Raw genomic sequence first — 26743 nt, 5'->3', positions numbered from 1 at the left:
GGATGGAGGTTCTCTCATGCTTAACAATTTGTTCCTCTGCTCTTTGCTGTTTAGAGGGATCAAACCAATTAAAAGCGTACTACTACTACCACACACACACGCATACACATTGGCACGAGTATCAGTTGTACAACACCAAAGTGCACTCATTGTTTACCAGCTGTCCTCTGAAATGATGATTCTTTGATTCATTTACATTTTCACAACAAACAGTGCATCTGAAAGGGTCTGACAAACCCGTCTGCTGTTCGCTTGAAGGAGCCTCAAACATTATGTTATCTCAAAGATGTTTGCTGCTCTCATGCTGAAATGGAGAAACTTGGACCGCAGTAGTGGAAAAAGTAAAAGTTACATTCTGTTAAACTGGCAACAGAGTTTCAGCGTATCATTATGAAGTAAATGCTGATTACACAATGTAATGGAAACAAAATAATGAGACCATCAGCGTTTACCTTGGTTTTGCTACCACAATACAACTTTATCTGCCACTAGTCACCCGGGAACAGGAAGGTTAACTGGCGATCCATTTCTATTCTACACTAAATGATTGAATGAACTCAAGCTTTCTCCTGTCCAAGTCTACAGAGGCCCCGAGATCCCAAATGGATTTTAAAAGATGTTAATATCAACACACATTATATGCTAAGCTAAAAGTGTTGGCGCACACCCAGTCTGAAGCGGCTGCACGGGCTCCACCGCACGTCGAGGGTGTAAAACAAATGATCAAATCAATCTGGGATCTTGGGGCTTTTGGAGACTTGGATCACGCCGGATGAGCTGTATGGAGCCATTTTACGCTTTCTCTGTTGTTTTATACGTTTTTAAAACAAGTCCCCGTCTACTTCAGTTGTTTAGGAGAAATGTTTCGTGGACTACGACACTTCACCTGACTTTCCATCGGCATGAGCATGAGTAGATAATGACTGAATTTCTCAATTTTGGGGTGAATTTATCCTTTAAATATCAAAAGTACATGTACAAGTAAAATACACTTATTTTTACATGTACAGTATGTATATACTGTATACTATGGGTCGACTGACTATCAGCATACCATACATGTGTACAGGAGCCTGCTAAGTAGGAGGGAACCATTGCTAATAAATCATGTGTTATTGGATAACTCATCACTCTGCGGCCTGTTGAGTACTTTTAATTTTGATAACATTGACATTTAACCTCGTACCTTCACCTTTGTAACTCTACTCGAGTAAAATTCTGCATGCAGGACTTTCATTTATAGAGAAGTAACTCTACACTGATTTATTGCTCATATTACTGAAGTAAAAGATCTGAATGCTGATAGCTCTGCTGGTGTCATGTTACATATTGGTGCACTTTTTTTGTAAAACATTTTAGCACATAGTGTCAAACACTATTTTCAGAGTGTCCCTGTGGGAAAAGAGTGCAGGAAGGAATTCATTCAGGTCTCCTGGGTCAGAGGTCAAGAGTGCCATTAATGAGCCCCAAACATCTCGAGGCGCTTGCTGAATATAGGAACTTAACACATGCCAGACTCCAGCAGGAAACCAAACAGTCTCTTTCAGCTGATGGGATAACGCAACCATAATGAAACGAGAAACCGCACCGCTGATGAAGTCATGTGCTGCAGCTTGAGTTCAAAAGCAGAGCTGCAGCCTCAGAGAAGCATTAGCGAAGGCCTGAGAATGGAGGCGCAAACAGCTGTGATTAAACTGAGGGATGACGATCCTCCGCAGTGACACAACCTCATTTGGTCTCCTGGTGGCCTGCATACCTCGGCTTCCAGCAGGCAAAATACCCCCCAGGGATCCTAAAATACACGGCAGGCCCAGCCTCGGCCCAACCAGCCAGCCAGCCAGCCAGCCGTGAGGTGGGGCAGCAGCCGGGGAGAGAGGGGGAGAGAGGAAGGGCCAGGGGGCAGAGCTGCAAGCCTGGACAAGCCAGATACCTCCACGGGCCTCAGATGACAGTCAGACCGACAACACACCAGGAATGTTAACCTGTGGAGCTTTCTCAGTGTGTCTGCTTGCATGAAAAATATTGTTTCAGAGCTGCGAGACTCGAGTATCATCAGGCTAAATGACAAACGCAAAGATGAGTCACAGATGGTCACTGTGTGCTTTTTATGTGGCCAACTGCCTTTATTTAGCCATACTTCAGCCCTCAGATCACTGCTAAATGAGTAGCGGGGTTAATTTAGGATTCATGGCTCGATCAGGCCATCGGGGTCATGGAGGTCGTTACCTGCTCATATTAGAAAGGATATGAGCGACACACAGTGGCCACATGAGGTCACTGCAGCAGTCACTTTCAGGACGACAGAGGGCGCAGTTTGGTATTTCAGTTTATGAGGAAAACGGTCGTACACAGCTCCCAAAACACACACAGAGTACTCACAATTAAAAGGTTCTGATTTAGCATCGTCACACTTTCTTGAATTAATTTAATTTGATTCTAGACACACACAGCTGCTGCTCTAAATGATATGAATGTTTCTACGGGGTTACAGTCATTTAATGAGAACAAAATCAAATACTTCATCAGCAGCCTCATCACCACCACGACCACCAAGACATACAGACTCATAAACAACGAACTGGACTGAGGGTTTTGGACATATTCAACTAGAAACAGAAAACAAATCTAACAGCTCAAAGCTCGACACCTCCGCACAGTGAATGTTTCCAAAACTCAAACAGAAGATGATACAATTAAACTGATACTTGAAATCTGGTTTGTACTTTGTGAAACAATTGGTACCACTTCACTTTAACCCTCTTATCTAGCATTTATAAGCGCTAGATAAACATAAACAAGACTATTATAAAGTCTGTGACAGATTTAAATGTTTATCGATGTATTTTCCAACTACAGCTCCTCCTGAGGGCACTCGTCAGTGGAGGATGGTCTATAAAGAGATAATGAATGATAATGTTGTTGGAATAATATATGTCTTCATAGGAGAACTTATATTTGATGACACAGACTGTGTTTTAAAGGGTAACTCCATCAATTTTTAAGCATTAAAGTGTGCTTGCAGGTCTTAAGCAATGTTATGTCTTGTGGAAAAAAAGGAGCATAAAACGTTTTGTGGCTTCAGAGGAAGCTGCATGTAATCTGCTAAATTGCCTCCAGTGATGTCAATCACTGGCTCAGTTGCAATGTGGGTAATGTAGGCGCCAGGTTTTAAAAAGAAAGAAGAATGCGTGAAATAAAAAAGGTGATAGCTCTTCTTCTGCTGTATCTCTTTAAGTGTGTAAGAGCAGCAGACTTCAAGTGAAAAATCTAGATCAGTGAACTGCTTTTCAAAACCTGCTGTCTACATTACCCACAATGCAACTTAGACACTGTAGTCAGATTACATGTGGCTTCCTCTGGAGCAAAAAAAGGCTTTAATACATGCAGTAGTACTCCACAAGACCAATGAACACACTTTAATGTGTAAAGTTACCCTTTAATATACATGCAAAAATGTCATTATAGTGTGATGTAAACCATTTATTAAGCACATATGTAGCGCTTATAAATGCTAACAAGAGGACATTATAGTTAAGGTTAAATTTTTAGCACATCCAAGGCTGTTTTTCCACTCCGCAATCAATTAACTCAACACAGCGTTGGAACGGCGGCCAATATAGTAGATGGTGGACGGTTCGTGAACTCTTTCAGATATAGACAACAAGGTGAAAACGACTCTGAGTCCCACAAAGTAAGAAAATACACGCATGTACTGATGGCTAGTAGCCTACCTGATGAGTAAAATAATTAAGGCTCAGTCGCTGCTGTCTGCGTATTAAGACTATGTTGCTGCTCCCAAACACCCTCCAACAAGAAGCTCTTCACCTCCGTTCATGTTCTGCTCTGGTTAAAAAAAGGGAATACTGATGCTTCAAACCACATTTTAAATGTTCAGCTTCAAAAAGTGCAAATGTTTCAGTTCATCAAACTGAGTTGGTTTTGGTTCTGACCACTACAGACATGCTGTATAGATCTATGAGGCCTATGTAGTTACTGCTCTGTAAACACAGGAGGCTGTAGGACTAAAGAGTTCAGGACTGTGAGACATTCATCATCGAAGTCTGGGGAAGATTCTGATGAAGAGGATCATGCTGATGAAGGTAAAGGAGACCAGGATGAGCATCAGCCACAGCAGCCAGTTGACGGACTTCTTGGTGTGCTGCTCCAACCGCTCCGACTCCGTCTTCAGCTTCTCAAAGTTCATGTCCGCCTGACGCATCGACTGGCTCAGAGTCTGGGAGGGAAAGGACAAACGACAGACGATGTAAACATCGAGATCACTGTCACAGACTAGACTAGATTTCATGTAGAGGGTTCTTGTGTTAATTGTGAATATGTCTTATATTGCCCACTTGTGGACAGAACAAGCTAAAACATGTGGCGTCAGGAGGAGAACGTGTTTTAGAGACAGAAACATAAAATAAACAGAACTCTACATATATTTGATAGTTTTAGCAACTAGTTACTTTGGACATTACATGCTGCAGCAGAGCCAGAGTAGCGTATTTATCAAAACCAAAACACTAATTGCAATAATCAGAAAAAAGCTGAATATTGGATCTAATAATAAACCAGGCTGACAATCGGCTACACGGTATATGTTATTATATACATATAACTTACTCTTACTTGTAGTTTTGATACTTCTGTACATTAATTGCCAGAAAATTACTTTTTATACTTAAATACATTTAATGTCAGATACTTTAAAACTTTTACTCAAGTACTTCTATGGGAAACTTTCACTTTTACCGAAGTAATATTTTAACACGATATCTTTAGTGTGACATTCGTTTCAATGCTGGTAAGTTATCGACAGACTGTCTTTAAATACAATACAACACCCATCCAAACCCCAGCATGCTTCTGCCTCCCCTGGCATCCATGTTCCCCCTTGAAGATGCACTAGAACTCATTTAGATTGGATGTCGGGAATACTCAGAATTATCGACTTGCAATGGACTGCAGCATTAATCATTAACCATCATCTGCAAACACAACATCCCCTTTCACATAAAATAAATAATAGTGGCTCATCACAAAGCAGAAGCATCTCAACATCTGTTCCACTGCTGTGACAATCTTATCTGTTCATGTCCCTGTTAAGCACAGGTATATAAATGTCATCATCCTAGCTGATAACAATTCTTCTTAGCAGGTAAATATTTCATACTTTTGTAAAAACAATATGATTTAAGTATCACATGATTATGAATACTGCTTGCAAAGCGTCTATGTGGTTACCTGGTTGTCCTGTTTGATGATGTTCTGTGCTGCCAGCGTGTTGTTCTTCAAGTTTCGGGCCAGGTTGAGCATGTCATCGGCCAGCTTCTCCTGCAGGTTGTGGTGGTGCTGCAGGACGGCCTCCAACTCTGCAGCGGACTGACGCTCATCCAGAGGAAGTCCTCTACACAAGGTGAGACGGACTGATTAACATTTTGATTTTGTCGCACACATGTAGCCGAAGCACTGCAGTCGCCACACAGATTCGAAGGATGAAGCCTGAATTTTTCAGAAGCCATCACTGGTTGTTACACTCTTGTATAAGTAAAGAAATACAGCATAATAGATATTAGTTGTTCAAGACAATGAATAAGATGCAAAGCTTTACCTCCTGTTCCGCAGGTCTGTTTCTGATGTGCCTGTACAGAGAAAAGGAGACCATCAAGCTCCAAAAATAACATTCTCAATCAGAAGAATAGCGTGTTAAGGAGTGCTTAGGTATAAGTTTTAGTCCAGATGCTGAATTCAAGATTCCTCTGAATTGCAAAAATATTTCGTACCTTTGCCCGACTTCCCCTGCAAAGACACAAAAGAAGAAAATGTATTTAAAGTATTTCATTTGTAGAGCTGGACATTTACAGTTAGGTATTAAAGTGATAACAATAGTTCAAAGGTAAAATACAGTTTAGCTTAGCTTAGTAAACCAGTTATAAGCTGACCCTTTGGTGAAGGTGGTGGAGCAAAACAATGCAGATATGAACGTCTGGAGTGAATGTCTACCTTACACACTGACTCAACGGTTCACATCTCATCCTACCGTGCCAAGCAGCTCGTCTCTCATCTCTCCCGTACACCGGGCCTTCGTCTGCATGTGGACAGTTTTAGTGGCAGGCATCCTCTCATTGGCTATCGTCGGTGTTCGCCCGGGAGCGAGGAACTGGTTAGCTAAAGCTTTTTCTGTTGGTGAAGACTTAACAAGAACAGAAGAGACGTGATGTCAGACGACTGTCTGGACAAGAGAAACACTCAAGAGACCAATAAAAGAAAGTATGACTGTTTCAAGATTGTGAGGTATTTAAGGATGTGTAGGTCACGACACACAACAAATAAGATAAACAGAGAACACATTAATACATTATATCGAAAATTCAAATAATCTTAAAAGTGATTGCCACTGACCAGTTTCTCTGCCTCTAAAAGTCCCTTCAGAAAGTCAACCTTTCTTGTGTATTCAGTCAGAACTTCTTGTGTGGGTTTGCTGAAAAAGGCACATGTTGTTACTTAATGGCAGTATCATTAGATATACCTATAGATTAATCACATGGCTAGGCATAATGCTGGTGTGAACAATGAGAGAGATACTATGTTCAAAACATTAGAAAAATGCATTAAGTAGTGTGTTAGTGAAATCTGCGCTTCAGAAGGTTGGGCGGATAGCAAGTATTGAAAGTGTTCAGTTTCTTTTGCAATTTGTCTGTTATAAATAATAAATACTAATAATTACATTAAGATACATTAGAGATAAGAGAGAGGTCACCTGTGGCATTTCCTCAGGGCCACCAACATCTCCTCCAGGGCACCGACATACTACAGGAGAGGAAACACAAACAGTGATTACACAATGACGTTTTTTTGGATGATTATATAGTTTAAAACAGACGTGAAGTGCAGTAATGCTAAGCTGTTCACTCTCTGCAGTGTTAAAAGCCAAGACAAAGCAGCGCTGAAGATCCAAACCCACTCATCTTAGTCATCTGGTGTCTGTGATAAAATATGGAAACGTTTTTTCGCATCATCTCTTATCAAGTGACAGCCTTCGAGGCAATATATTAATGATCGAGAGACTACGCTGGGAAGTTGTATATAAATTACAACTAATGAATATGCCAGAGATGTAATAAATGTAATAGATCATACATCAGTTTTTTAATAAAAACTAAAACTAAAAAACCCAACAACTGCACAGTCATTCTGGAAGCTGTGATTCTAATATTTAGGGCACTCTCACTGATACAGGCTAAATTGTATGATAACACAGTTAAACAACACCACACACGACAGCCTAACCAAAAAAAACAGCATATTTTAACCTCATAAAGTTGATTTGCTGCAGGACTGTTGCACCTAATGAACTGTAAACTGACAGGATGTGATATTGTAGCTATGGCTTCGACTCTATTGCAGAGTTTCTGATTATTTATTTGTTTAGATGTGTGTGTATATATCCAACCATGTTTATTATATGATTTCTCGATGATTTTAATGTGGTTTGCAGTTGAAAAGCAGTGTACAGTTTGATGAGGAGTAACTTATTGTATCGTTTCTGCAGTAAGCTAACTGGGCAAGGACACAAACCTACAAGTCAGCCGTACACTGGTTAAATGTTTTTAAAGTGTCAGAGAGCAAAACAGCAGTGAAAGCTACCAACTAAGTAAATCCTGTCTCCGGCTTCAGTGACGACGTGGCTAACAGACGGAGCGGCTCGCAGCTGCAGCTAACAACAACAACAGTCATGCTAACTTTAGCTAGCGAAGGTCAGAGAAAGCAGCACTGAGCGGTAACATTCACTCCGGGTTCATCTCGTCTTACCTTTTCTAATCTCCATTCAGTTTCTCCTCGTTTCTCCGACGCTATAGATTCACAGCGAGACAATAATCTGATAAAATTTATCTCTAACCTAGAAGCCATGTTTGAAGCTGACGCACCGTCGCTGCAGGATGACGTCAATGGCTCAGTCCGGAAGTGGGCGGGACTTCACGGTAGGCTGCCCAACCAGCATTTAGACTGTTTAAATTCACTGTACCCTCTCATTATAACAGTGAATCCATATAAAATACCACTGTTTTAACCTTCGATGAAGAAATTCAAACTCAGAATTTTTAATATTTACAATATCAATGAGGGAATAATACACTTACTTTACTTTAATACCTTCCATAACTGAATAAAGAAGCTGTTCTCAGAGGATAATAAGGTCCCCAGGACACTGTTTGAGGTTAGGAAGCTGGCAGAGTCCGCCAAATACAAACAACCTAAAACAGTAGGATGTTGTGTGTGTTTATTTAGGTTATTTAGTCATGAAAATGAAGTTTTAATATAATATATTATCTATAGTGATAATTATATAATGTCGATTGTATGTAAATGACGGCTACACCAACAACAATAAGTTCAGTGGTCCTTTTTATTTGCAGAAGCCACCAAACAAAACAACAACAGACAAAATACAACACTTTGTATGAAGCCATGTCTATAATAATACATTATAACACTTTATGGATATACTTATAGACTGTCTCGTGTTTTGTTTCACCTTTGGCCTTGAGACTGTATGTATATGTGAACCCCACTGAGAATGATGAAATAGTCTTCTTCCTGGCTTAATTCTAAAAACACAAACTGTAATGCTTAACAACGATGACTGAGCTGAGGTCATATCCTTCTGCTTTTAATCACCACCACATTGCAAGCTATGTCATTTAGTGATATCTGGTCTGAGATTCCAGTTACATACCAGTTATACACTGTATATTGTAAGCATCTTGCTTCATTCATTACTTATCTATACACTATTATGTAGGTGAGCTCATTTGGAGGTTAATATTGTACTGAATAAAACTATTTCCTAGTACTGACACAGATGATTTCAGTCATTTTCCCCGATCAGACCTCTTATCAGGACTGTTTCTGATGACAGTTCTCTCACTCTTACACCAGCTGTGTTGCACCTGTTTGGGACAAATAACATGTCTATCACTGTTTTCAGCACATGGCAACAGGTGACCTCACATTACTCCCAACATAGCTACAATTCTTTAAGTCTAAGTTTTGGACTAATGAGCCAGAGCCATTGAAAACAGTGGTGTGGGTGTGCAGAACCTTAAATCAATCGTATTATTATGTCTGCTGTATGTGTGACACAAAACTAACCTGACCGGGCGCGAGGAAAACACAGATTAGTTTAATTTCATTAAGCCATTCCCTGTCTTTTTTTATTATCTCAAATTAAGAAATGTAAGGGAGTTCATTTTAAGCGTAGTCGGACCGACCAGCTAGGAAAGCAGGAACTTTAATTTGACTACCTTTGATGAGAGTAGCTGGCAAATCAGAAATTTAAATTAAAACACGCCTAGTCATTTTGATATCAGTGAAGTCTTCGGGATCGTCTGCATGACAGGCTGAACAGAAAACTAATTCTAACATCAGAGCTGAGTGGCGCCCTCTTGTGTGCCTCAATTTTCAAGTTGTGAAATGCACCTTGTAGATAGTTGGTTTGCCTTGACTTTTTCCCACCAGGTTGTGATAAAATCCAAAACATTAAACCATGTGGTAGAGCTGAGCAGGCTTGTTGGTTTTTAATTCCACTTAAATTATAAACTGGAGTTTATCTTAATCAGACTCCTTTTACTGTCCTGTTGAAACACAATTCTTTACTTACCTCTGAGACAACATCCTGTTTATTAAGTCATTGCTGCAACTTCGCTGGGGATGATGAAAGTTTTCAATTTAAATAGACAAACCTTCAGTTTCGAGTTAATACAACAGCATCTCAACATTTTTTACACAAGGTATTGAGTTAGCTGTAACAGTCTCACACATGAAAAACTTCTGAGCGCAGGATAAATGTCAGATTTTCATCCTATGGTTATTTTTTTGATTTTTTTTTTTGTTTCTACTAATGAATTCCTGTGTGACAGAGCAACTACTTCCACTCACCCCGAGAGACAGAGATGCAGCTGTTTGAAGATGTAAAAACTACACGACTTAAAGCTACTACAAGGAACTTGGCCATTTAGATTGATCCTGTGGAGAAAACTAATGTTTCCACTGTCAAAACCACAAGATATAATGTCAAAAATAAAACGACCTTAAGATGAAACTCCTCCTGCTCTTTTTAGCTGGTTAATGACTACTCACTGTAACTGTAACCAGTCTGCACACGGACCCGGTGGCAGGCGAAAAACCAAACAGAAATTGTCAATGTTCCCGCTGATGGTGTCGTTTTCTTATGAAGGTCATATTGAGGCATAAGTATTAAACTGAGACTGTTTCATAACCAGTTAAACTCGTAACATTTTTAATAATGGTCACATTACACACATTTTTGTATATATATATATATACACACAATTTTCATGTCAATATCAATTTTAGTTTTTTTATTTAATTTTTTATTTTTGACTTGCAGTACCTACTTTTATCTTTATTTTATATTTACTCATACTTTGTTTATTGTTATTCACCAATAAACCAAGGCAAAATCCTTGCATGTAAAAACTTACTTGGCAGTGACCCCAATGTTGATTACGTAACCATCAGGTGCTCCTCTTCTGTCTAAATGTAACAATATATATAATAGCACATAAATTATATTTAATTAATCTGTGAATGTGTTACTGACTACATTCATATTTCTCGTCAAAATATTGGTGGTAATGGGCTACTGTTTTTGGAAGAGATTACTAATTTGTCATGAACTCTCTTGTTTTCATAGTTTACATCAATAATATAACTATGGAGGACTGAACCTGCAAAAATCAGAAATAAATAAGTATATAAATGTCTCAATAAATAAATGAATATGCTATTAAATTAATTACTTAGGTCATATTTTATAAATTCATTAATACCTATATTTATTTGCAATTATATTTTTGGTGCATTTAATGGCATATACATGTATTTATTGAGCCATTTATATATTTCTTTATTTATTTCTGATTTGTGCAGATTCAGTCCTTCATAACTAACCTGTATACTTTTTCATTAACTTGTAATTGTATCTTTTCCCCCCCATCATCTACTCACTGTATCGAAGGTGTAATGTAAGAGTAAGAAACCTGATGAAAACACACAGCAGCAGACGTTACAAGCATCACGTTCTGTATTGTCACGTTAATACTAATAACCATTACAGTTCATGTCATTCAGTCCCAATCATACACTCTCTGTTACACATTACACATCAGAACATCGTCCTCATAGTCCAAACAAACTAACACATCATTCAACAGCAGTCAGAGAGGAACATTAGTATTACATTTCATACAAAGTTGGCCAGAGCTGTACTTCAGCTGAACCTGCTCATTTTGTTTACTTTGAATAGCAGGTACGGGACAGCGGAGTGAAGTTCATTCTTAGAAAAGGGGAAGGCGAGTTCAATGACTGTTGGGCTTTAAAGACATTGTGGCACGACGTTGCGTCAAGGCTTTGTGTTTTTGTTGTTTCAAAAGGAAAAAAGTGGCGTGTGCTGCTCCCATTTCCCTTTGCTATGTGAGGAAATGACTTCCTAACAGGGGGGTTTTGTTGTGCGGTAAGTGATGGGTAAAGGTGGAGCTGTTGTGACGAGGCACCTGTACAACAGTTGCATTGTGCATGTTTTCTGTAGGTCCTTGTTTCAAACATGTCTCGTGTCGGTTCAGTACATTTAACACAGAAATCTGAGACAAAGGTACCCTCTCTTTATCCTAAGTAACCCTCCCTCCCTCTGCAAGCCATAACATAACACGAGAAAAGAACGTTTTCAGCGGACTGTACATTATAACCAAGGCACTAGCTAACATTTCAGGGAGCATGTTTCGCTCATGGTGAGAACAAGGAAATGAAAAGTGTGGCTGGAACCTGCGATATATCTTTGCATTAGCACAAATGTTTTAAAAAAAAAAAAAACAGGAGAAAGAAAACAAAAATTGCTGGTCCATTATTATGAGGCTGCAGGAAAACACGCCGCCGTCTCAACTGAATTCATCAACAGCAACCACAATTTATATTAAAATGGTAGAAAAGGTGCTTGGCAACATTGTGTCAGGTGATTTCTACTGTCATAACAAGACAACAAGACTTTAGACATATTTGCAGTTCCTTGATTGGTTCCCACGGACGATAGCGAGCAGAACAGACTCCATTTTGTGTCACTCATCACTCACTTTCATTCAATGTTCTGTACTGTACTGTACTGTGATTCTTCTTGTCCTCTCCTCATCTGTAGCCACTCCATGAGTCATTTTTATTCATTTCCTTTTGTCTTCTCTTCACCATCTTCTCTGTTCTGTCTTGGTCAGACGTCATCGTCCATATAAGGTATGTCTGGGTCAGAAAAACGTCTATGGCCCTTCGAGGCTTGTGTGTCCTGTTGCTGAGGAGAGGGTGTTACCACGGAGATGGAGGCGGAGGAGGAGGAAGCGGAGGGAGGGCAGGAGGAGAAATGCAACAGCAGGTCACACTCAGACCCGTCGATGTAGAGGGACTGGGTGCTGTCTTTGCGGCGGCCAGGAGTCTCTCTTCTCCTGAAGTACTTCAACGCTCGGTATCCAGGAGGCGTCTGAGTTGGACTGGAAGCTGCCGACTGGGAGAGGACGCCCGGAGGGAGTTTAACTGTGTCTGGGATGACAGGGTTGCGGCGTTGCAGCGGGTGCCTGAAGGAGGATTCGGAGGTTGAAGAAGCACAGCTGTACAGAGAGGAGGAGGAGCTAGCAGGGGTGAGGTTTGGCAGAGAGACGCGTCCACCAGGGACTTTGGGTCGCTGAGCCAGGTCTGGTGGTTTTGGGGGACAAACTGGCTTGAATCTCCTCAGCTGCGTGCCACCTCGTCCTGGAAGAGAGAGAGGAAAGAGGAAAAGTTGAGGAAGAGGAAGATATCTTCCTAAAAGCTACTTGTTGAATTCAGACACCAATTCTGAGAGGATGGAGACCAATGGAAGATCATGCAACCATGTTATCTACCACGAGGTACATTTAGTCAGGCATAATTAGGCAAACATTTGATTCGACACATGGACTGTATATAAAGAGGGACAAAGTGACAGCTCTCCAACAGCAAAGCCGAACATCTTGGTTGCCCCTGGTGGCTGGCTATAGCAGTCATTCCCAGAGACTAGGTCGTGACCAATCCGTAGGTTGCACAAGTAAAGCTTGTTTGTATATCCAGTGCTTCATTTGTAAATCAGGGGGTTTTGGAAGACAGACAGTTGGAAGACAGACGGGGTGTTGCTCCGGTGAGTCAGGGGGAGAGAAAAATTCATGGAACGCATCAAAAATCCACAGTGCCTGGAGGACTGGAGCTCATATGACACACAAAACTCACAGCTTCAGGAGTCACTGCTCGACCTGACAACTCTCACTTTCACTTTTTTTTAAAAATCTGATTTAAAATGAATCTAAAATAGACAAACAAGACACTTAAAACTGACTTCTATGGGACATCAAAGACAGATTTAGAAGTTATTTAAAAAGTGTATTGTTTTACTGAGAAAATGTTAACTCCACTCCACCTGAATGATTTTTTTTTTTATTGATTTGTATCTAACATGTTTGCATGTTTTCAATAATACATGCATGAAAAGAAGTTGTGATTTATCAAACTACCTTTTTTTTAAATGGCTGAAGTGTTGTGGAAGTGGCTGTAAAAATGGCCAGGAACATTAATTCTCTCTTCTCAAGATTATGAGGCCTATTGTGAATTAGGTCGCGATGGGTTTATAACCAGGATGATTTGGCTTCATTTTTGTTCTGTGGGAGGAAGTGGAGATGTGTCATCCATCTTTATATACAGTCACTGATTGGAAATGTTGTGCCAAATGTTCAATTAATTCATCTTGATGAAGTTTGAGCATGCTTCTGTGCCACACATGCATTGACATGCATCCATGGGTGTGCTGATGTATGCACACGATCACACACAAACACAAACACAAAAACACGGTTGCTGTTCCTCCAACCTGCTTGGTTATAGAGCAGACGTCACCGCCCATCACCATCACTGGTCCAGACCTGCACCACAAAAGACAGGAAGGGCCCAACCCAGCGGCCCCGTGGTCTGGTCAGAAACCCACAGGTGAGTGAGAGAAACAGGCAGAAGGAAGGAAAGGCAAGACCGTACCTTAATACTGACCTTCAGGCTCTGAGCTGTGGACAGAAGAGCGCTGCTGCTCGTCCAAAAGACTCTCGGAGCTCAGCGAGGCTTCGGAGTCCAAGTTCTCCTGGTCCGAACCAGGCTGCTCCATCTCTGGCAGCCGGCACGCCAAATCCTCTCTGCGGAGAAACAAATGACAAGGACGTCAGAGGAATGAGAGACTGGAGGAGGACCCTACATCATAATATAGAAAGCATCCTTACTTCTCCTGTTTGATGGACTTGATGCGTTCCACCAAGTTCTTCTCAGCCTCTGTGTCTGAGTCCAGAGGTTCGTTCTCAGGGACCACGCTCAGATCAGAGCTGACCTTCTCGTGCACCTGCAGAAGAGGTAATCATTATACAAACTAAATAACTCAGAAAATAATTACACAATAAACATAAAGGGCCACAAAACACACCCAAATCTGAAACGGATTTGAGATTTTGTTAGTGAGGAAAAGAGAAGAGGCTGGATGGTTCATGCATCTGCACATCATCTGTGAAACTGTGAAAAAATAAATGCTTTGATACAAAAGAAGCTAGTAAACACATCAACATCCACCCTTTCAAAACAGTAATCGTGTGAGGGGTTAACAAATGCAAACAGCTAGAATAAATGTTACAAGACACATCACCACAATCCAGAAACATCCAACGAGTCAACGACAAAAAATATAACATGACTTTCACAGATATGTGGTCTTTTTTCAATAAAAGACAGGAAGACATTGGAATAACACAAAGAAAAAAAAAAAAACATAACACACTATTGTCTTCAATGTCAGCAACTAAAGTATAATTACTACACCAACCCAGAACCATCTTGTCCTCTCATGAAGAGAACAAGAATAATGGTAAACAGCACCATGCAAACTACGACCAGTTAGTAAGGAGGAGTAAAAGGCAAGAAGGATGAATTAAAAAAAAAACAGCCAGAGTGTCACCCACATCTAACATGCCATGCACAGGCGCTTCTACATGGCACCATACTACACACTACAGCTATTAGATCTACTGTACTAGGAGAACTCAGGGATACATACCACCACTCCTTTGTAAGGAGCTGAGAACCTGAGAGGTAAATGCCAGTAGTGCTACAGAGAGACAAGGAACATTGGCCATGTTACCCACGTAACCTCAGAACAACATCGGACACTGGGGTTACTGTAAAGCTTTATTTCGTGTACAATATAATAAAATATTATTTCAAGTGCCTTTTTAAATCCAGGCATGAGGCTGAGCAACGATCTCAAACTTGATATTGTTGCCATGGTATTAAGTCGCACAAAATAGCCAAAAAGTGACGCAGAGCGAGGGAGCGCTTTGTTTCTCACCGTGTTCTGTCTCTTGAGTTTGAGCTGGTTAACGGCGAGAGCCTCGGCGTACTCCAACTGCTCGATCTCATCCATCTTCTCGTTGTAGCGTCTGATCTGCTCGTTGATGATCATCTCTATACACCTACAGGCGGAGGAAAGTGTCAAACAGGATGTGTGTAGATCAAGGTTATTATGGTTAACTAAACTAAAAACTAAAACTTGGTTTGAAAATATACAGGAAATGTTGTTGGTTTTTAGTCAACTTTGTCAAATTAACAAGCTTGGGGAGGAATGGATGCATATGTTTGAGATATCGATGTCTACATGACTGAGTCAACTGCCTTCACAAAGTGTTGTGTTTGTATTCTAATACCTTTATAAATCTGTTAAAGTATCAACAAATATCAGCCATATTATCATGAGAACTAATAATACTGAAACAAATAAAAACTAAACTAAATCGAAACATTTTTAAACAACAAAACTAAAGTGACACTAGCAAATTCTCTCTGGAAACTAACTGAAAGTAAACTCGATTAAAAACAAAATAAAAACTAATAAAAAAAACTATAATAACTCTGGTGCAGAATCTGTCGTGGTTGCTTTTATGACGGTCTTACGTGGTTGTCTTGGCAACGTCCTTCATGCTGAGCAGTGGGTCAGCGCTGTCCGGGCAGCGCAGGACACACGGGGCAAAAACTATAGCCAATGAGTTAGGAGACATGCGGTTGTGAGCCTCATCTTTACACACCCTGCAAGAGAATTCAAGAGATATAAATATGTATTTCAGTTGCATGTACATATAATCCATGTTGTAACTTCACTGCTGTATTTACTCATGTGTTTGTAATGAGTCTAAAACAGGCACCAGAGAAGGCCACAAGGAGAGAATCCTACCTGACCAGGTGGAAGACGAGCCTCTCCAATGTGTTGAAGTTTGCTGTGGGAAGCTCTTCCAGCACTTTGTATACAGCTTGAAGCTGCTCCTGCTTCTCTGGCAGCTCTATTAAGGGAAGAAAAAACACATAATTCATGAAAACAATTGTAACTCTCATTTTTTCATTCCTCTTATTAAATTTAAATTTATTTTCAATTCCTTTTCATACCTATGACAAGGATAGTGCATTGATTTGTAATTTGTCATGTTGTCTCTATAAATGTACTGCATATTTACACCTTATTATTCTTTGATCCTTACCATTATGATTATCATTTATTTTTATTTTACTTTTTTACTCTTTACTCAGGTCTTGTAATGCTTAAAACAGGGTTTGACTTCCTGGTTAAAAGAAGTATATACAATATATAATGCAGCCTTGTGATTTAACATAAACACTAATAGTCCTTCAGATTTTTTTTTAAAAATGCCTCTATTTCCCCCCTTGTTTTCCTCTCTCTGCCACTTTTACTGATTTGTAAGGTGAACAGAGATGAAGTTGACTTATAAATGTTTTTCACCTGACATGTCATACATCTTACATCATGTACAGTCATAAACAACTTAAACAATCTCTATCAGTCCTGTCTGCGGATATTAGGAAAACACTGAAAAGAAAATACCAGCACACAGATTGTCTATTGTAAAACACTGCCCCCTGGTGGGGAATGTTCTCCTCACCCACTGCATGCAGAAAGTCATTGTAATGTGTGAAGGTCATGAGCGGATCTGGTAGCTCCCTCAACCACTGTTTAACCAGGCCCGTCACTGTGTGGATGGGATAGTCTTCGAGGTGGACCAGGTGGGGGTCTAAACACATAAAAAAAAAAAAAAAAGAAATCAATAAAAGAGCCATGACAGAGTTTTTATGCGTGTCATTAAATATCACACAGATGGGGTCTAACCGGTCTCTAGCCGCTGGTGCAGCTCTTTCATGCGGTTGGCAGAGCCAGACTTGCGGTAGATGCCCTCGGTGTAGAGGCCGTGCATCTCCACGTGCTCCAGCATCATCTCCAGCACCATGGGCACTGGGTTCTTATCACTGACCAGATGACACACTCGCACCCCGAAGTGCTGACCAGCAAACTCCTCGTCACTCTGTGGATTCAGACAGACGGCAGTGGTCAGTAAAAAGTCTACTTATCCAGTCAACATATCTACAACATCTGTAATTATCACACATACCTCGCTGCAATAAAGTTTACTATCGGATGTTAAAATAAAGCTCCTTATAACTAAGATAAAGGAGCTTTTACTTAATTATAAGCAGGTCGGAGCCTGGTGTTTGTCAGAATTTATATAATGTTGAGACTTTCATGATATTCTTTGGAACACTTAAATATATTAATGCAATATATACAGACAGCTACGGTCCTTCTCCGTTAGACTAGCTTTATTCTACATGAATATCTGTAACATGATAAATACATTTGTCGTCCATATTCTAAGAGCTACAGTCCCCATCAGGCTTTGGCATTGCTTCTCTAGCTGTTTATTATAAGCAGCTTAATTTTTTCCTTTGCTGTTATAGTCAGTCATTTATCTTAGAATACAGATAGAAAAAGTACAGGAAGTGTCATCTTTCAGAGAGGAACCAAGGCTAGCTTAAAGTAGGACATCTCTTTAAACTATACTGTATAGAGCCAAGCTCCACTCCAAGCTTTCATATATCATAAGCACATCATTAATCCAGGTCGGTGACTTCTAAAAATAAAAACACACCTTTTTGGCACAGAAGGTGGAGCAGTCGGTGACTATTTTGCAGAGGCACTTCTTGTGGCACACCATTTTACAATCTGGAAAACAAGATGAAAATGAACAAGTGCACAACCATGTCTTTATGGTTTGGTGTAGATTTATTCTTAAAATCTGAACAAAAATATATAAACAACATAAAAGAAGGAAAAACGTTTTTTAAGGGTTTAACTCACAGCTGCACATGTAGGCCTTCTCCATTCCCCAGATGTAAGAACTACACTGGTCACATGACTGCATAATGTTGACCTGATAGTTGACGAAACTGTGATCCATAGGGCTCTCCATCTAAAAACACAGACAGTCACTCAATTAGAAATCATTGAAGAAAAAGGAAAATAGATTCAACGAAGGTGAAAAAAATAGGTACATTTTTCATACTTACACTTTTGTCTTTTTTCCTCCTCTTCTTCCTCGCTTTAGCAGGCTGAAAAACACACAGAAAGCGTAAGCGTGGATACATGATGTTTTTCAATAAATCTGGACTTTAATTGGACCGAATGATAATAACCTTTGCAGGCTCAGCCTCCTCCTTCTTCATCTCTCCTCTGATGAAGCCGTCCAGCACCGACTGGAAGAGGTTGACCACAAGTTGGACTTCTCCTTTCTGCTTGTCGCCCGCCAGGTGGATCACTTTGTTCTGGTAGCTTGTCATCAGACCTTTGTAGCCGATGGTGGGTTTCTGGTAAAGTTCAGAGGACAGAAGAGAAAATGAGGACGAGGAGAGGGTGGCGAGGAAGACCTTTCATCAATATGTATCATCATGTGTGTGTTACATTACTGCAGGCAACTTACTTGAACAGAATACATGGCTTTGATATTATCTCTGAACTGCATGGTGGCTGTAACAAAGATGGCCTCTGTGGCTGACAGCGACTTCCCTCTGGAGCGGAAATCATTGACCTGTAAGAATAACACAAACAAAACATATTAGTGTGGGTCAATAAGATTAAATTACTTCATTCAATAAGTAAACATCTGGTCGCCTTTTACTCACCTGGTTGCCCAGAAACTCATCGAGGTGCCGCAACTCATTGGCGTTGGTGATTTCCCGATCCAGCGAGGCGTTCCACTGCTCTGAGACCCGCGTGGCTCGACTGATCTTGATGGTGGGGTTGCGGCCCAAACTTTTACCAGCACGGTCCCCCTGAGGCTGTGAAAGCGGCCGAGACGGATGTGCAGATGCTGGAGCTGAAGTGGAGAGAGAATGTTTTCATACTTATCATCACCAAGTAGTATCTATTTCAGAGGGAGAAAATGTTAACAAATGATACGTAGACCACGTCTGTAAACCCTTAACTCAAACTTCTAATGCAAAATATACAGTACGCATAAGTACCACATAGGAAACAAACCCAGAGTAAAGTTATTCTTTTAGCACAGAGCTTGATCCTGCACGGGTCACTATTTTCTCAGAAAGCAAACAGCAGGATCAGTTCAGGCCTGAGAATAGCAGCGATAATACACCTGTGTTTTCTTTGCATTTCTTCATGAGGTGATAAAAGTGGACTGCAGCAGTCCGGCAGCTGTGGTGCAGTTTGTGTTGGGCGATAAAATGTCATTGACCTCAATATTTGATCTCAAAATAACCACAAAAACTTTATTATTGATGATGAAATATAACCTGTTTGGTTGTTTTTTAGTCAAGTATACAGCACTCTCATGTTTTACAAATCATCAAATTAAGGATTAAAGTGAATCCCTTTACTCCAGTCTATCCTGTAAATCTTCTAAAGGAAACATTGAACAGTCCCGTTTGTATTATTTACCGTCCCCGCCTGTTGGCCTCTCATTGAGAATCTGAGCAAGTGTCAACTCTCCGTTGTCTGGAGTCTGGGCCTCCTTGTGTGGCCGTTTTTTCAAAATCTTGCTGAAGAAACCACTGGGCCTGCAGGACACAGACACACATGAAGGATATTCACAAAGCTTGTTAAGTAAAACTGTTGCGTGACGCTAAAATGACTCATAGGGGTGGACTGATAGTCATGCTCGATACAGGGAAGAGATTTTTCTGTGTGGGACAGATTCATTACTAACAGTGGATTAAGGTTTGTCTCAAACTCTTATTCATATGACTGTTTGTGACTTCCGTTTTGTTTCTTGGCAACAGGCAAAACAGATAATTTAAACAAAGTGTCCTATTTTTAAAAAATCCTGTCAAAACTTAATTAGAGTCTGTTTTTCAAGTGCCATATATTCAAGCTGCTCCAGGAGCGTCACCATACCAACAAAACAAATTAAAAAAACAAAGCAATAATCCATCTGATTCCTCCTCTGATAAAACTCTGGCCCAGTAACTGAGCAGTACATTTCTGGAATAAAAGTCCATTCTGGGGAAATTCAGCTATCAGGAATTTCCGGCTGCTAACGTGCAACACCACACAAGGAGCTGAGGATAGTTTGATTACACAAGGCAAAGAGTTTCCCATGAACACTCAGCAGATGATACTGAGGCTGATTTACTGTGAAGGAGATTGAATTTCTTTGTCTCAGCAGCGTATCACAGGACAGAATGTATCTTTGGCCTACTGGTCACATTGTCCAGTGTTTAACATATCTCAATCATCTCCTTTTCAAACAAATACATGGACCAAAATGCTTTTTGCTGCATCCAGTCATGAGAGTAATCATCTACAGGCCAGTCAAGTGCAGGGCAGTACCTATCTGGTGTGGAGGGGATTGAGTGTGTTGAGTCTTGGTGCCCAGAGCCATCTTGGTGTTTTCTTCTGATGGAGCTTCCTTTTGAGCCATCAGCATGGCTTTCTGAGGGTGAAATCAGCTGCAGAACAGAGAACAATTTCCAGGTGATGAAGTATTGACAGAATAACTGTATAGGTAGAATAGTTCGGACACATTTTTGACCAATGCAAAATGTTTACAGTTTAGATTTGAACATCTTTGAACTAAAACAACAGTTAAAATACCTCTCTGGCTGAAATTGCACCAGCACCTTCAGAACTTGGAGACAAACTGTCAACTGATGAGGAGGCCATTTCACTCCTGCAAATAAACAGATGAAAAATTAGAATTAAGATGCATATCAATTTCAGGAAAGATACTTGTGTTTTAGCACGAGGGAGTTTCCTAATCACATAACCAAGTCCACATCTTATGTTACTTCTCATGCTTAAAAAGAATGATGCCAAAAAGAACCTAAATGTTTGAAAACCATCGTTAGAGACAAAACATGAAGGTAGATCTGAGAACATGACCAAAACAGAAGACGTACAGTGTTTTTTTCCTCCTGTCCTCCCTGTTGTGAGGTGGAGGTGGGCTGGTTCCCTCAGACACTTCTCCATCACTCCTCCTCCCCCTCCACTTCTCTGGCTTCTCCTTAATCGCTCCAGGACGGCGATGCAGGTTCACTGCTCCGGCACCCTCTCCTAGACCGTTCCTCTCAGGCACAGAGTCAGCAGGCTGCAGGGATAATGTAGATGGACGAACAGGACCGGCAGAAGGAGGAGAAGTTTTCGCCTCCTTCTTCCCTCCTTTCTCTTCCTTCATTTTCCAGGCCACAAAGGTGTACTGGTCCAGCTCCTTGCTGTCTGCCCGCTCTTTTAGCTTTGAGGTCTCCTGGCTTTTACTCTTCAGCAGGGACGTTTCCTCCTTGCTGATGACTGAGGAGGAGGACGAGGCTCGTTCAGTCTCTCTCTGGTTGTGCTCCAGCCCTCTTCGTCTCCTCTGCTCCCTCTTTTCCTGACTCCTGGATGACGGGCCCCTGTTAACAGCTGGAGTTCGTACTTTCTTTTGTTGAGCGTTTGCAGGTGTGGAGGTATCGCTGGGAGGCTGTTTATCTGACGCTTCACCTGGAGATGAGGGTGTAAGTGCGCTGGAGGTGACCTCATCCGAGGGCAGAGCAGGTTTTGAATCAGACTCTCCTAGTGTTTGGTTCTCCAGATCCTCCTCCTCCTCCTCTTCTTCTTCTTTCTCATCCAGCTGGGGTCCAGCCTCAGCCATGGTACCATTGGCTTCCAAATCCAATTCCCCATTCTCCTGCTCTTCATTCTTGGCCTGTTCCTCCTCTGTATGTGTGCTTGTATTAACCTCTTTATCCTCGCCTCCTCTCTTCTCCTCTTTCTCCTGGACAGAGAGGTTGTCATCCAGCGTCTCCTCTGTGACCAGCTCTATATCTGGATCCTCTCTTGTTTGAGGCTCACTCACTAGTCTTGTCTCTGCTTCCTGCACTTGTTTGGCAGCCTCTTCTTCCTCTGCTCTCCTCTTTGCTTCCTCCTCTTCTGCTTTTCTCCTTGCTTCCTCTTCTTCGTCAATCCTCCTCCTTTCTTCCTCCTCCTCTGTTCTTCTCCTGGCTTCCTCCTCTTCTTCCCTCCTCCTTGTTTCCTCTTCTTCTGCCCTCTTCCGAGCCTCTTCTTCCTCCTCCTCCTGCCTCCGTTTCTCCTCACGCAAGGAATGGCACCTGTTATACACAAGATATTACATTTTTAAGAAGGACTTTTTAGGACTTGTTCTAGACAGGACATTTGAGTGTTTCCATGATGTTACCTTCTGCGTGCTGAGTGTCCTCTGACCAGGGCTTGTATCTTGGTAGCACCCTGTCTTTTGCGGTGGTTCTCTAGTCTTTGTCTGTGCCCTCTCCACACAGCCTGGATCAGAGTGGCTGCCCGTCTGCTTTGCTCCTCTTTGCAGTACCTGCGCCATGAACGCTAAACAGGAGGACATGGAAAAAGATTATACTCTAATTCTCACCTGAATATTAAAATGGGAACATAACACACAAACTTAATATACTGACACGACAGCCCCAAAAATAATTGCAGTGTCTGTGTTTACCTGAATCAAGATGGCTGCCTGTCTCATGTCCAGAAACTCTTTCCTCTGCAGGCGAGCTCTGAACCAGCGCTGAAGGAAGATGATCTTACGCATTACATCCTTGTGCAGAGTGTCCTGCAGCTTCTGTCGCTCCAGCTCCTTCAAGAACACCTGAACATAGAGAACACACCAGAATTTACATGCACAGAAGGGAATAGGAGCAAACGTAGACATGAAACAAGGTCTATAATGTGTAGTGAAAGAATAAAGCTCAGGAGCAATGACAAGAGTCTAGTGGTGTACCTTAGTTTTGCCTATCTGGTACGTAGTGGGGTCCAGGCCCATCTTATTCTCGAACAGCTCTGTGATGTCCACTTTGAACGCGGTGGTGTTCTTTGGCAGCAAAACCCTGAACTGCTCTACGAACTCCTGCAGGGACACGACAACAAAGATGATTCAAATTAAGAAATGAGCAGGCTGTAGATATTAATGGTTAAAACTACTGCCCAATATTTAATGGCAGGATTAACTTTACAGTACCTGGAATGTGTACTTGGCTCCATAGCCCGACCTCCTGATGCGAACAGTTTCTAGCATTCCTGTGTATCGCAGCTGCTGAACAACCAAGGCCTCATCCAAATACATCTCCTTCTGCTCATGTACAAGGACACAAGAGGTACATTCAGTTATACTCTTACCATGTAGAGAACCATTTTTATCAATCAAACAATGGTCATCATTAGCATAATAAAGAATTGTGTCCAAGATGTTCTATATCATTGATTAGGGTAGCAAACTGTGTGACAACTGTCATTAGACAGATTTTATATTGATCCTAAAAATAACAGAGTCTTACCTTCTCAGCGTTGGAGCGGATACAGCGAATGAAGAAAGGCTCCGCTCTGTTCAGAGTCTCCAAGAGTTTGGTCAGAGACGTCTGCAGAAAACGAGGAAAGGGGTTTGCTGAACATTCAGGATTGCTGCTGGAGGTTGAGTTTGGCTTGTTCGTGTGTGACATGTAAACTGTTGTCGGTGATGTTACCTGAAACTGGGCACTGATGCTGGGGGGCTTCTTCTTCTTGTGTAGGTGGAGCAGAGACTTGGTAGTGCGATCGTGCAGTGTCAGGCTCACGATGAACTTAAGAGACCGAGAATCCAGCAAACTCTGCACAGAGAAGACGATAAAATGTATCTCCTATTTGTACTAAAATTATGGCAAACTAATGAAATAAAATCGGTGCAGATGTTTTACATGACTTAAACTGTATATTATCTTTGCTTGAGGTCTTTCCTCAGGTTTACCTTGGGGATGACCTGCCTCTGTTTGGTGCTCTTCTGTTTTCTGTGGGAGAGAAGAAGATGCAGGGTGCAAGTTAGACTGAAGTGTTAAAGGTCTGTGGCAGGTGGATGGATAAAGGAGTTAATGTAATGTGGGAAGCTGGGTTAGTACGGACGGCATGACTTCTTCATGCGCTGTCAATCAGTGATGAAATCGAGTGTTGCACCTGGAAGATGGGATGAATGACGTGCAAAGACACGCATGAATGAGTGAGAGGGTTAGGATGACAGGGAGGGGGAGGAGGAGGGGGTTTGCTTGCTCTCTTACTGCAGAACTTTCTGTAAATTCCTAACATGCCGCTGGGACATATTTTGAAGAGATGCCCCAAAAGACCTCACATGCCAGCAGTCTTCTGATGATGTTCATGCAGCTAAAGGTGTTCAAGGCATTTCAGCTTTAGCCTTCAAGAAAACTTGATAGTATCTACATTCTCAGCTAATAATGTAATGTCTGCTGGTGAAGCAAAAGTGTGTTTGATGTTTTTCATTAGATTAGATCACATTAGATGGTAATGATCCACTGAGAAAAGTGGCTATATGTAAATGTGACAACTGTCTGTGGCTGAACGTGGCTGGTCAAATAGAAGAAAGTTGAATTTATTCTTGGAAAAAGCTTCATGGGAGAATGTTCTGCCGGAGCCAAACTAGACTGGACTGATCTGGAGAAAAGCCAACGCCAGGTCTGTCTGCAGACTCACTGGAGGACGTGTCGAGGGAAGCGGAGGCGTCCCCAGGACTGCAGCAGCTTGCGAGGGTCTTCACCATCCAACTGCAAGTTCTTAATGGAGCTGATGATCTCTGCATGCATGTCTCTAATCACACCGAACACACACACACACACCCAGTAAGGAGAGGGAAGGAATGGGGGAGTACGGGGTGGGGGAAAACTGACAAAAGGAAAAAAATAACGTGAAGCTGGGCGTGATTGAACTCCACTGTTACCGCCACCTTTGAAGAAAACCCACCACCGCAGTTACCCAAGACAAGCACACACACTGCAGGATGGCTGGGGGTCTGATATCAAGAGGAACTTCATGCACTGCTCATCCATGAAGAATAACCCACAAAATGTGTTCTTCCACTGTTCATTTTTGTTTGCACGAAAACCACAAGACACGCTAGACCACCCAACCATGCTGCCATACCACCTTTTAAGAACAGAAACACACACATACACACACACACAAAGACAGACTGGGGCATGTAGAGGGCTGTTTTCACACCCATATTCCTGCCACTGTGGTAGTTAACATGCAGAGCTGAGCTGACGTTCAGCGTGGTTGGCCGTCTGTTTCCATGCTGGGTTGTTACTGGCTGTGCGGCTGTAAGTTGTTACTGGTGAGGCTGTTGGATTCCTTTCATTGGGACTGGTGTTACACTGGACAGACACTGGTCTGGTGGGGTTAATATGGGAACTTTTCTGTGTCCCCGAGCTAGTCCATGCAGTACTTCTCTATACTTACCACGACTGAGCATGAAAACAGAGGTCAGGCAGTAAAGGAATGGACAACATGAGTCACAGTGAATCTGACCTCCACACCTCAGTGTTTACAGATCTGCTGGGGGCTGGATGGTTTAATAATTGTAATAATGTGCTTAGGGGTTCAACTCAGTTCAAGTCCTGGTCTGTAAAAAAAACAACCCAGTAATTTAAGATCTGAAAGCAGGAGGTGTAAGATCAAGATTCAGATGGCCCAACAATGCAAAAAGTATTCCTCATGGTTTGGTTTCATTCTGAGAAAGCTCTCCCATTTATTTTTGTCTATTTGACTCGGGCATCTGTATGTGTATGAATACATGTGTGCTTCCACCAGCTCCACAGTTGATGTGAGTAATCCAAGTGGCTAATCAGAGTAAGCCAGCACAAACACCTTCCTGTGCTCTATAGCAAGAATAATAAATGTGAGGAAGGAGAGAGATTATCGCAGCTACAGAAAAAGAGGGGGATTACAGTGAGGGAATGCAAGGTAAAGGGCAACTTAGTTGTACTGTTGCTGCACTGAACTTCCTCCGCAACTTTCATATTTAAAGAAGCAGACATTACAGTTAACCATTACCATGAACAAGGTGGACCTTCTTTGATGAAATTGAGTTGATACACTGGTTTGGATTCAAATAGCTAAACGAGATTTAGATGTTTTTCTTAGATGGGAGCAGTCTCAGAAAATGGAGCAAACCGATATCTATTCCCCTAAACAAAACACACTTCCTTCCTGCTTGGCCTCATGTCTTCATTCCTTCCTCCTGTCCACCAAATTCACTTACTTCTTACTCTCATAGCTAGCAAAGATGTCTTCAAAGGCCTCAAGAGGGCGCTCCTCTGAGTGATCAAAGTAGAAATCGAGCATAGACGCTCGTCTGTGGAGGGGAGAGGAGAGAACCGCACACACTGGGGTCACCAAAGGTGGAGAGGATATGGGTGACTGAGATGAGGTGAAGGAGGATTCATATGTCAGGGTGACGTCACAAAGCTGTGTTTTTGTATAGATTCAGTTTAGATACAACAGCTGAACTGA

At 41.5% G+C, this 26743-nt stretch overlaps 2 protein-coding genes across 9 annotated transcripts in view; both read right to left on the bottom strand.

Annotated features, from left to right (window-relative positions):
* Positions 1-2099: 2099 nt before the first annotated feature.
* On the bottom strand, positions 2100-7966 carry use1 (unconventional SNARE in the ER 1 homolog). The gene is made up of 8 exons (XM_084356194.1): positions 7813-7966; positions 6761-6810; positions 6403-6481; positions 6041-6193; positions 5784-5799; positions 5612-5642; positions 5245-5407; positions 2100-4234 (listed from the first exon to the last, which is right to left on the bottom strand). The coding sequence occupies exons 1-8, from the start codon at positions 7909-7911 to the stop codon at positions 4052-4054; spliced, it is 774 nt and encodes a 257-aa protein (XP_084212320.1). The 5' UTR covers positions 7912-7966; the 3' UTR covers positions 2100-4051.
* A 3119-nt stretch (positions 7967-11085) lies between these two features.
* Positions 11086-26743, bottom strand: part of LOC311259135 (myosin IXB) — a 60098-nt gene continuing 44440 nt past the window's right edge. The window contains exons 17-45 of one of the 8 annotated variants that reach the window (XM_084356040.1): positions 26493-26585; positions 24926-25039; positions 24192-24231; positions 23932-24054; positions 23746-23826; positions 23430-23540; positions 23193-23318; positions 22911-23060; positions 22623-22783; positions 21352-22536; positions 21047-21122; positions 20783-20901; positions 19892-20010; positions 19120-19313; positions 18918-19025; positions 18634-18804; positions 18508-18549; positions 18299-18410; positions 18090-18163; positions 17273-17465; positions 17049-17177; positions 16328-16433; positions 16051-16182; positions 15449-15572; positions 15158-15208; positions 14337-14452; positions 14113-14252; positions 13940-13991; positions 12683-12813 (exon numbers count right to left, since the gene is read on the bottom strand). In XM_084356040.1, the coding sequence (XP_084212166.1) occupies positions 13978-13991; positions 14113-14252; positions 14337-14452; positions 15158-15208; positions 15449-15572; positions 16051-16182; positions 16328-16433; positions 17049-17177; positions 17273-17465; positions 18090-18163; positions 18299-18410; positions 18508-18549; positions 18634-18804; positions 18918-19025; positions 19120-19313; positions 19892-20010; positions 20783-20901; positions 21047-21122; positions 21352-22536; positions 22623-22783; positions 22911-23060; positions 23193-23318; positions 23430-23540; positions 23746-23826; positions 23932-24054; positions 24192-24231; positions 24926-25039; positions 26493-26585 (4204 nt within the window). In that variant the 3' untranslated portion in view covers positions 12683-12813; positions 13940-13977. Of the gene's footprint in view, positions 12814-13939; positions 13992-14100; positions 14253-14336; positions 14453-15157; positions 15209-15448; positions 15573-16050; positions 16183-16327; positions 16434-17048; positions 17178-17272; positions 17466-18089; positions 18164-18298; positions 18411-18507; positions 18550-18633; positions 18805-18917; positions 19026-19119; positions 19314-19891; positions 20011-20782; positions 20902-21046; positions 21123-21351; positions 22537-22622; positions 22784-22910; positions 23061-23192; positions 23319-23429; positions 23541-23745; positions 23827-23931; positions 24055-24191; positions 24232-24925; positions 25040-26492; positions 26586-26743 lie in introns of all 8 variants that reach the window. The other 7 variants (XR_014622837.1, XM_084356035.1, XM_084356041.1 and 4 more) reach the window with 7 other exon arrangements.

This window comes from Pagrus pagrus, assembly GCF_965226575.1.
Source record: "Pagrus pagrus genome assembly, chromosome: 6".
Classification (NCBI taxonomy): domain Eukaryota; kingdom Metazoa; phylum Chordata; class Actinopteri; order Spariformes; family Sparidae; genus Pagrus; species Pagrus pagrus.
The sequence above is the reverse complement of the archived record's forward strand: the minus strand, read 5'-3'. Positions and strand labels throughout refer to the sequence as shown.

Excerpts from the sequence above, each read along its gene's own strand:
- use1 (XM_084356194.1), bottom strand. The coding sequence starts at position 7,911 with ATGGCTTCTAGGTTAGAGATAAATTTTATCAGATTATTGTCTCGCTGT. Across the intron at positions 6,194-6,402 it reads TTTTAGAGGCAGAGAAACTG|TCTTCACCAACAGAAAAAGC; the intron begins GTCAGTGGCAAT and ends GTTCTTGTTAAG. Across the intron at positions 4,235-5,244 it reads TCATCAAACAGGACAACCAG|ACTCTGAGCCAGTCGATGCG; the intron begins GTAACCACATAG and ends TTTCCCTCCCAG.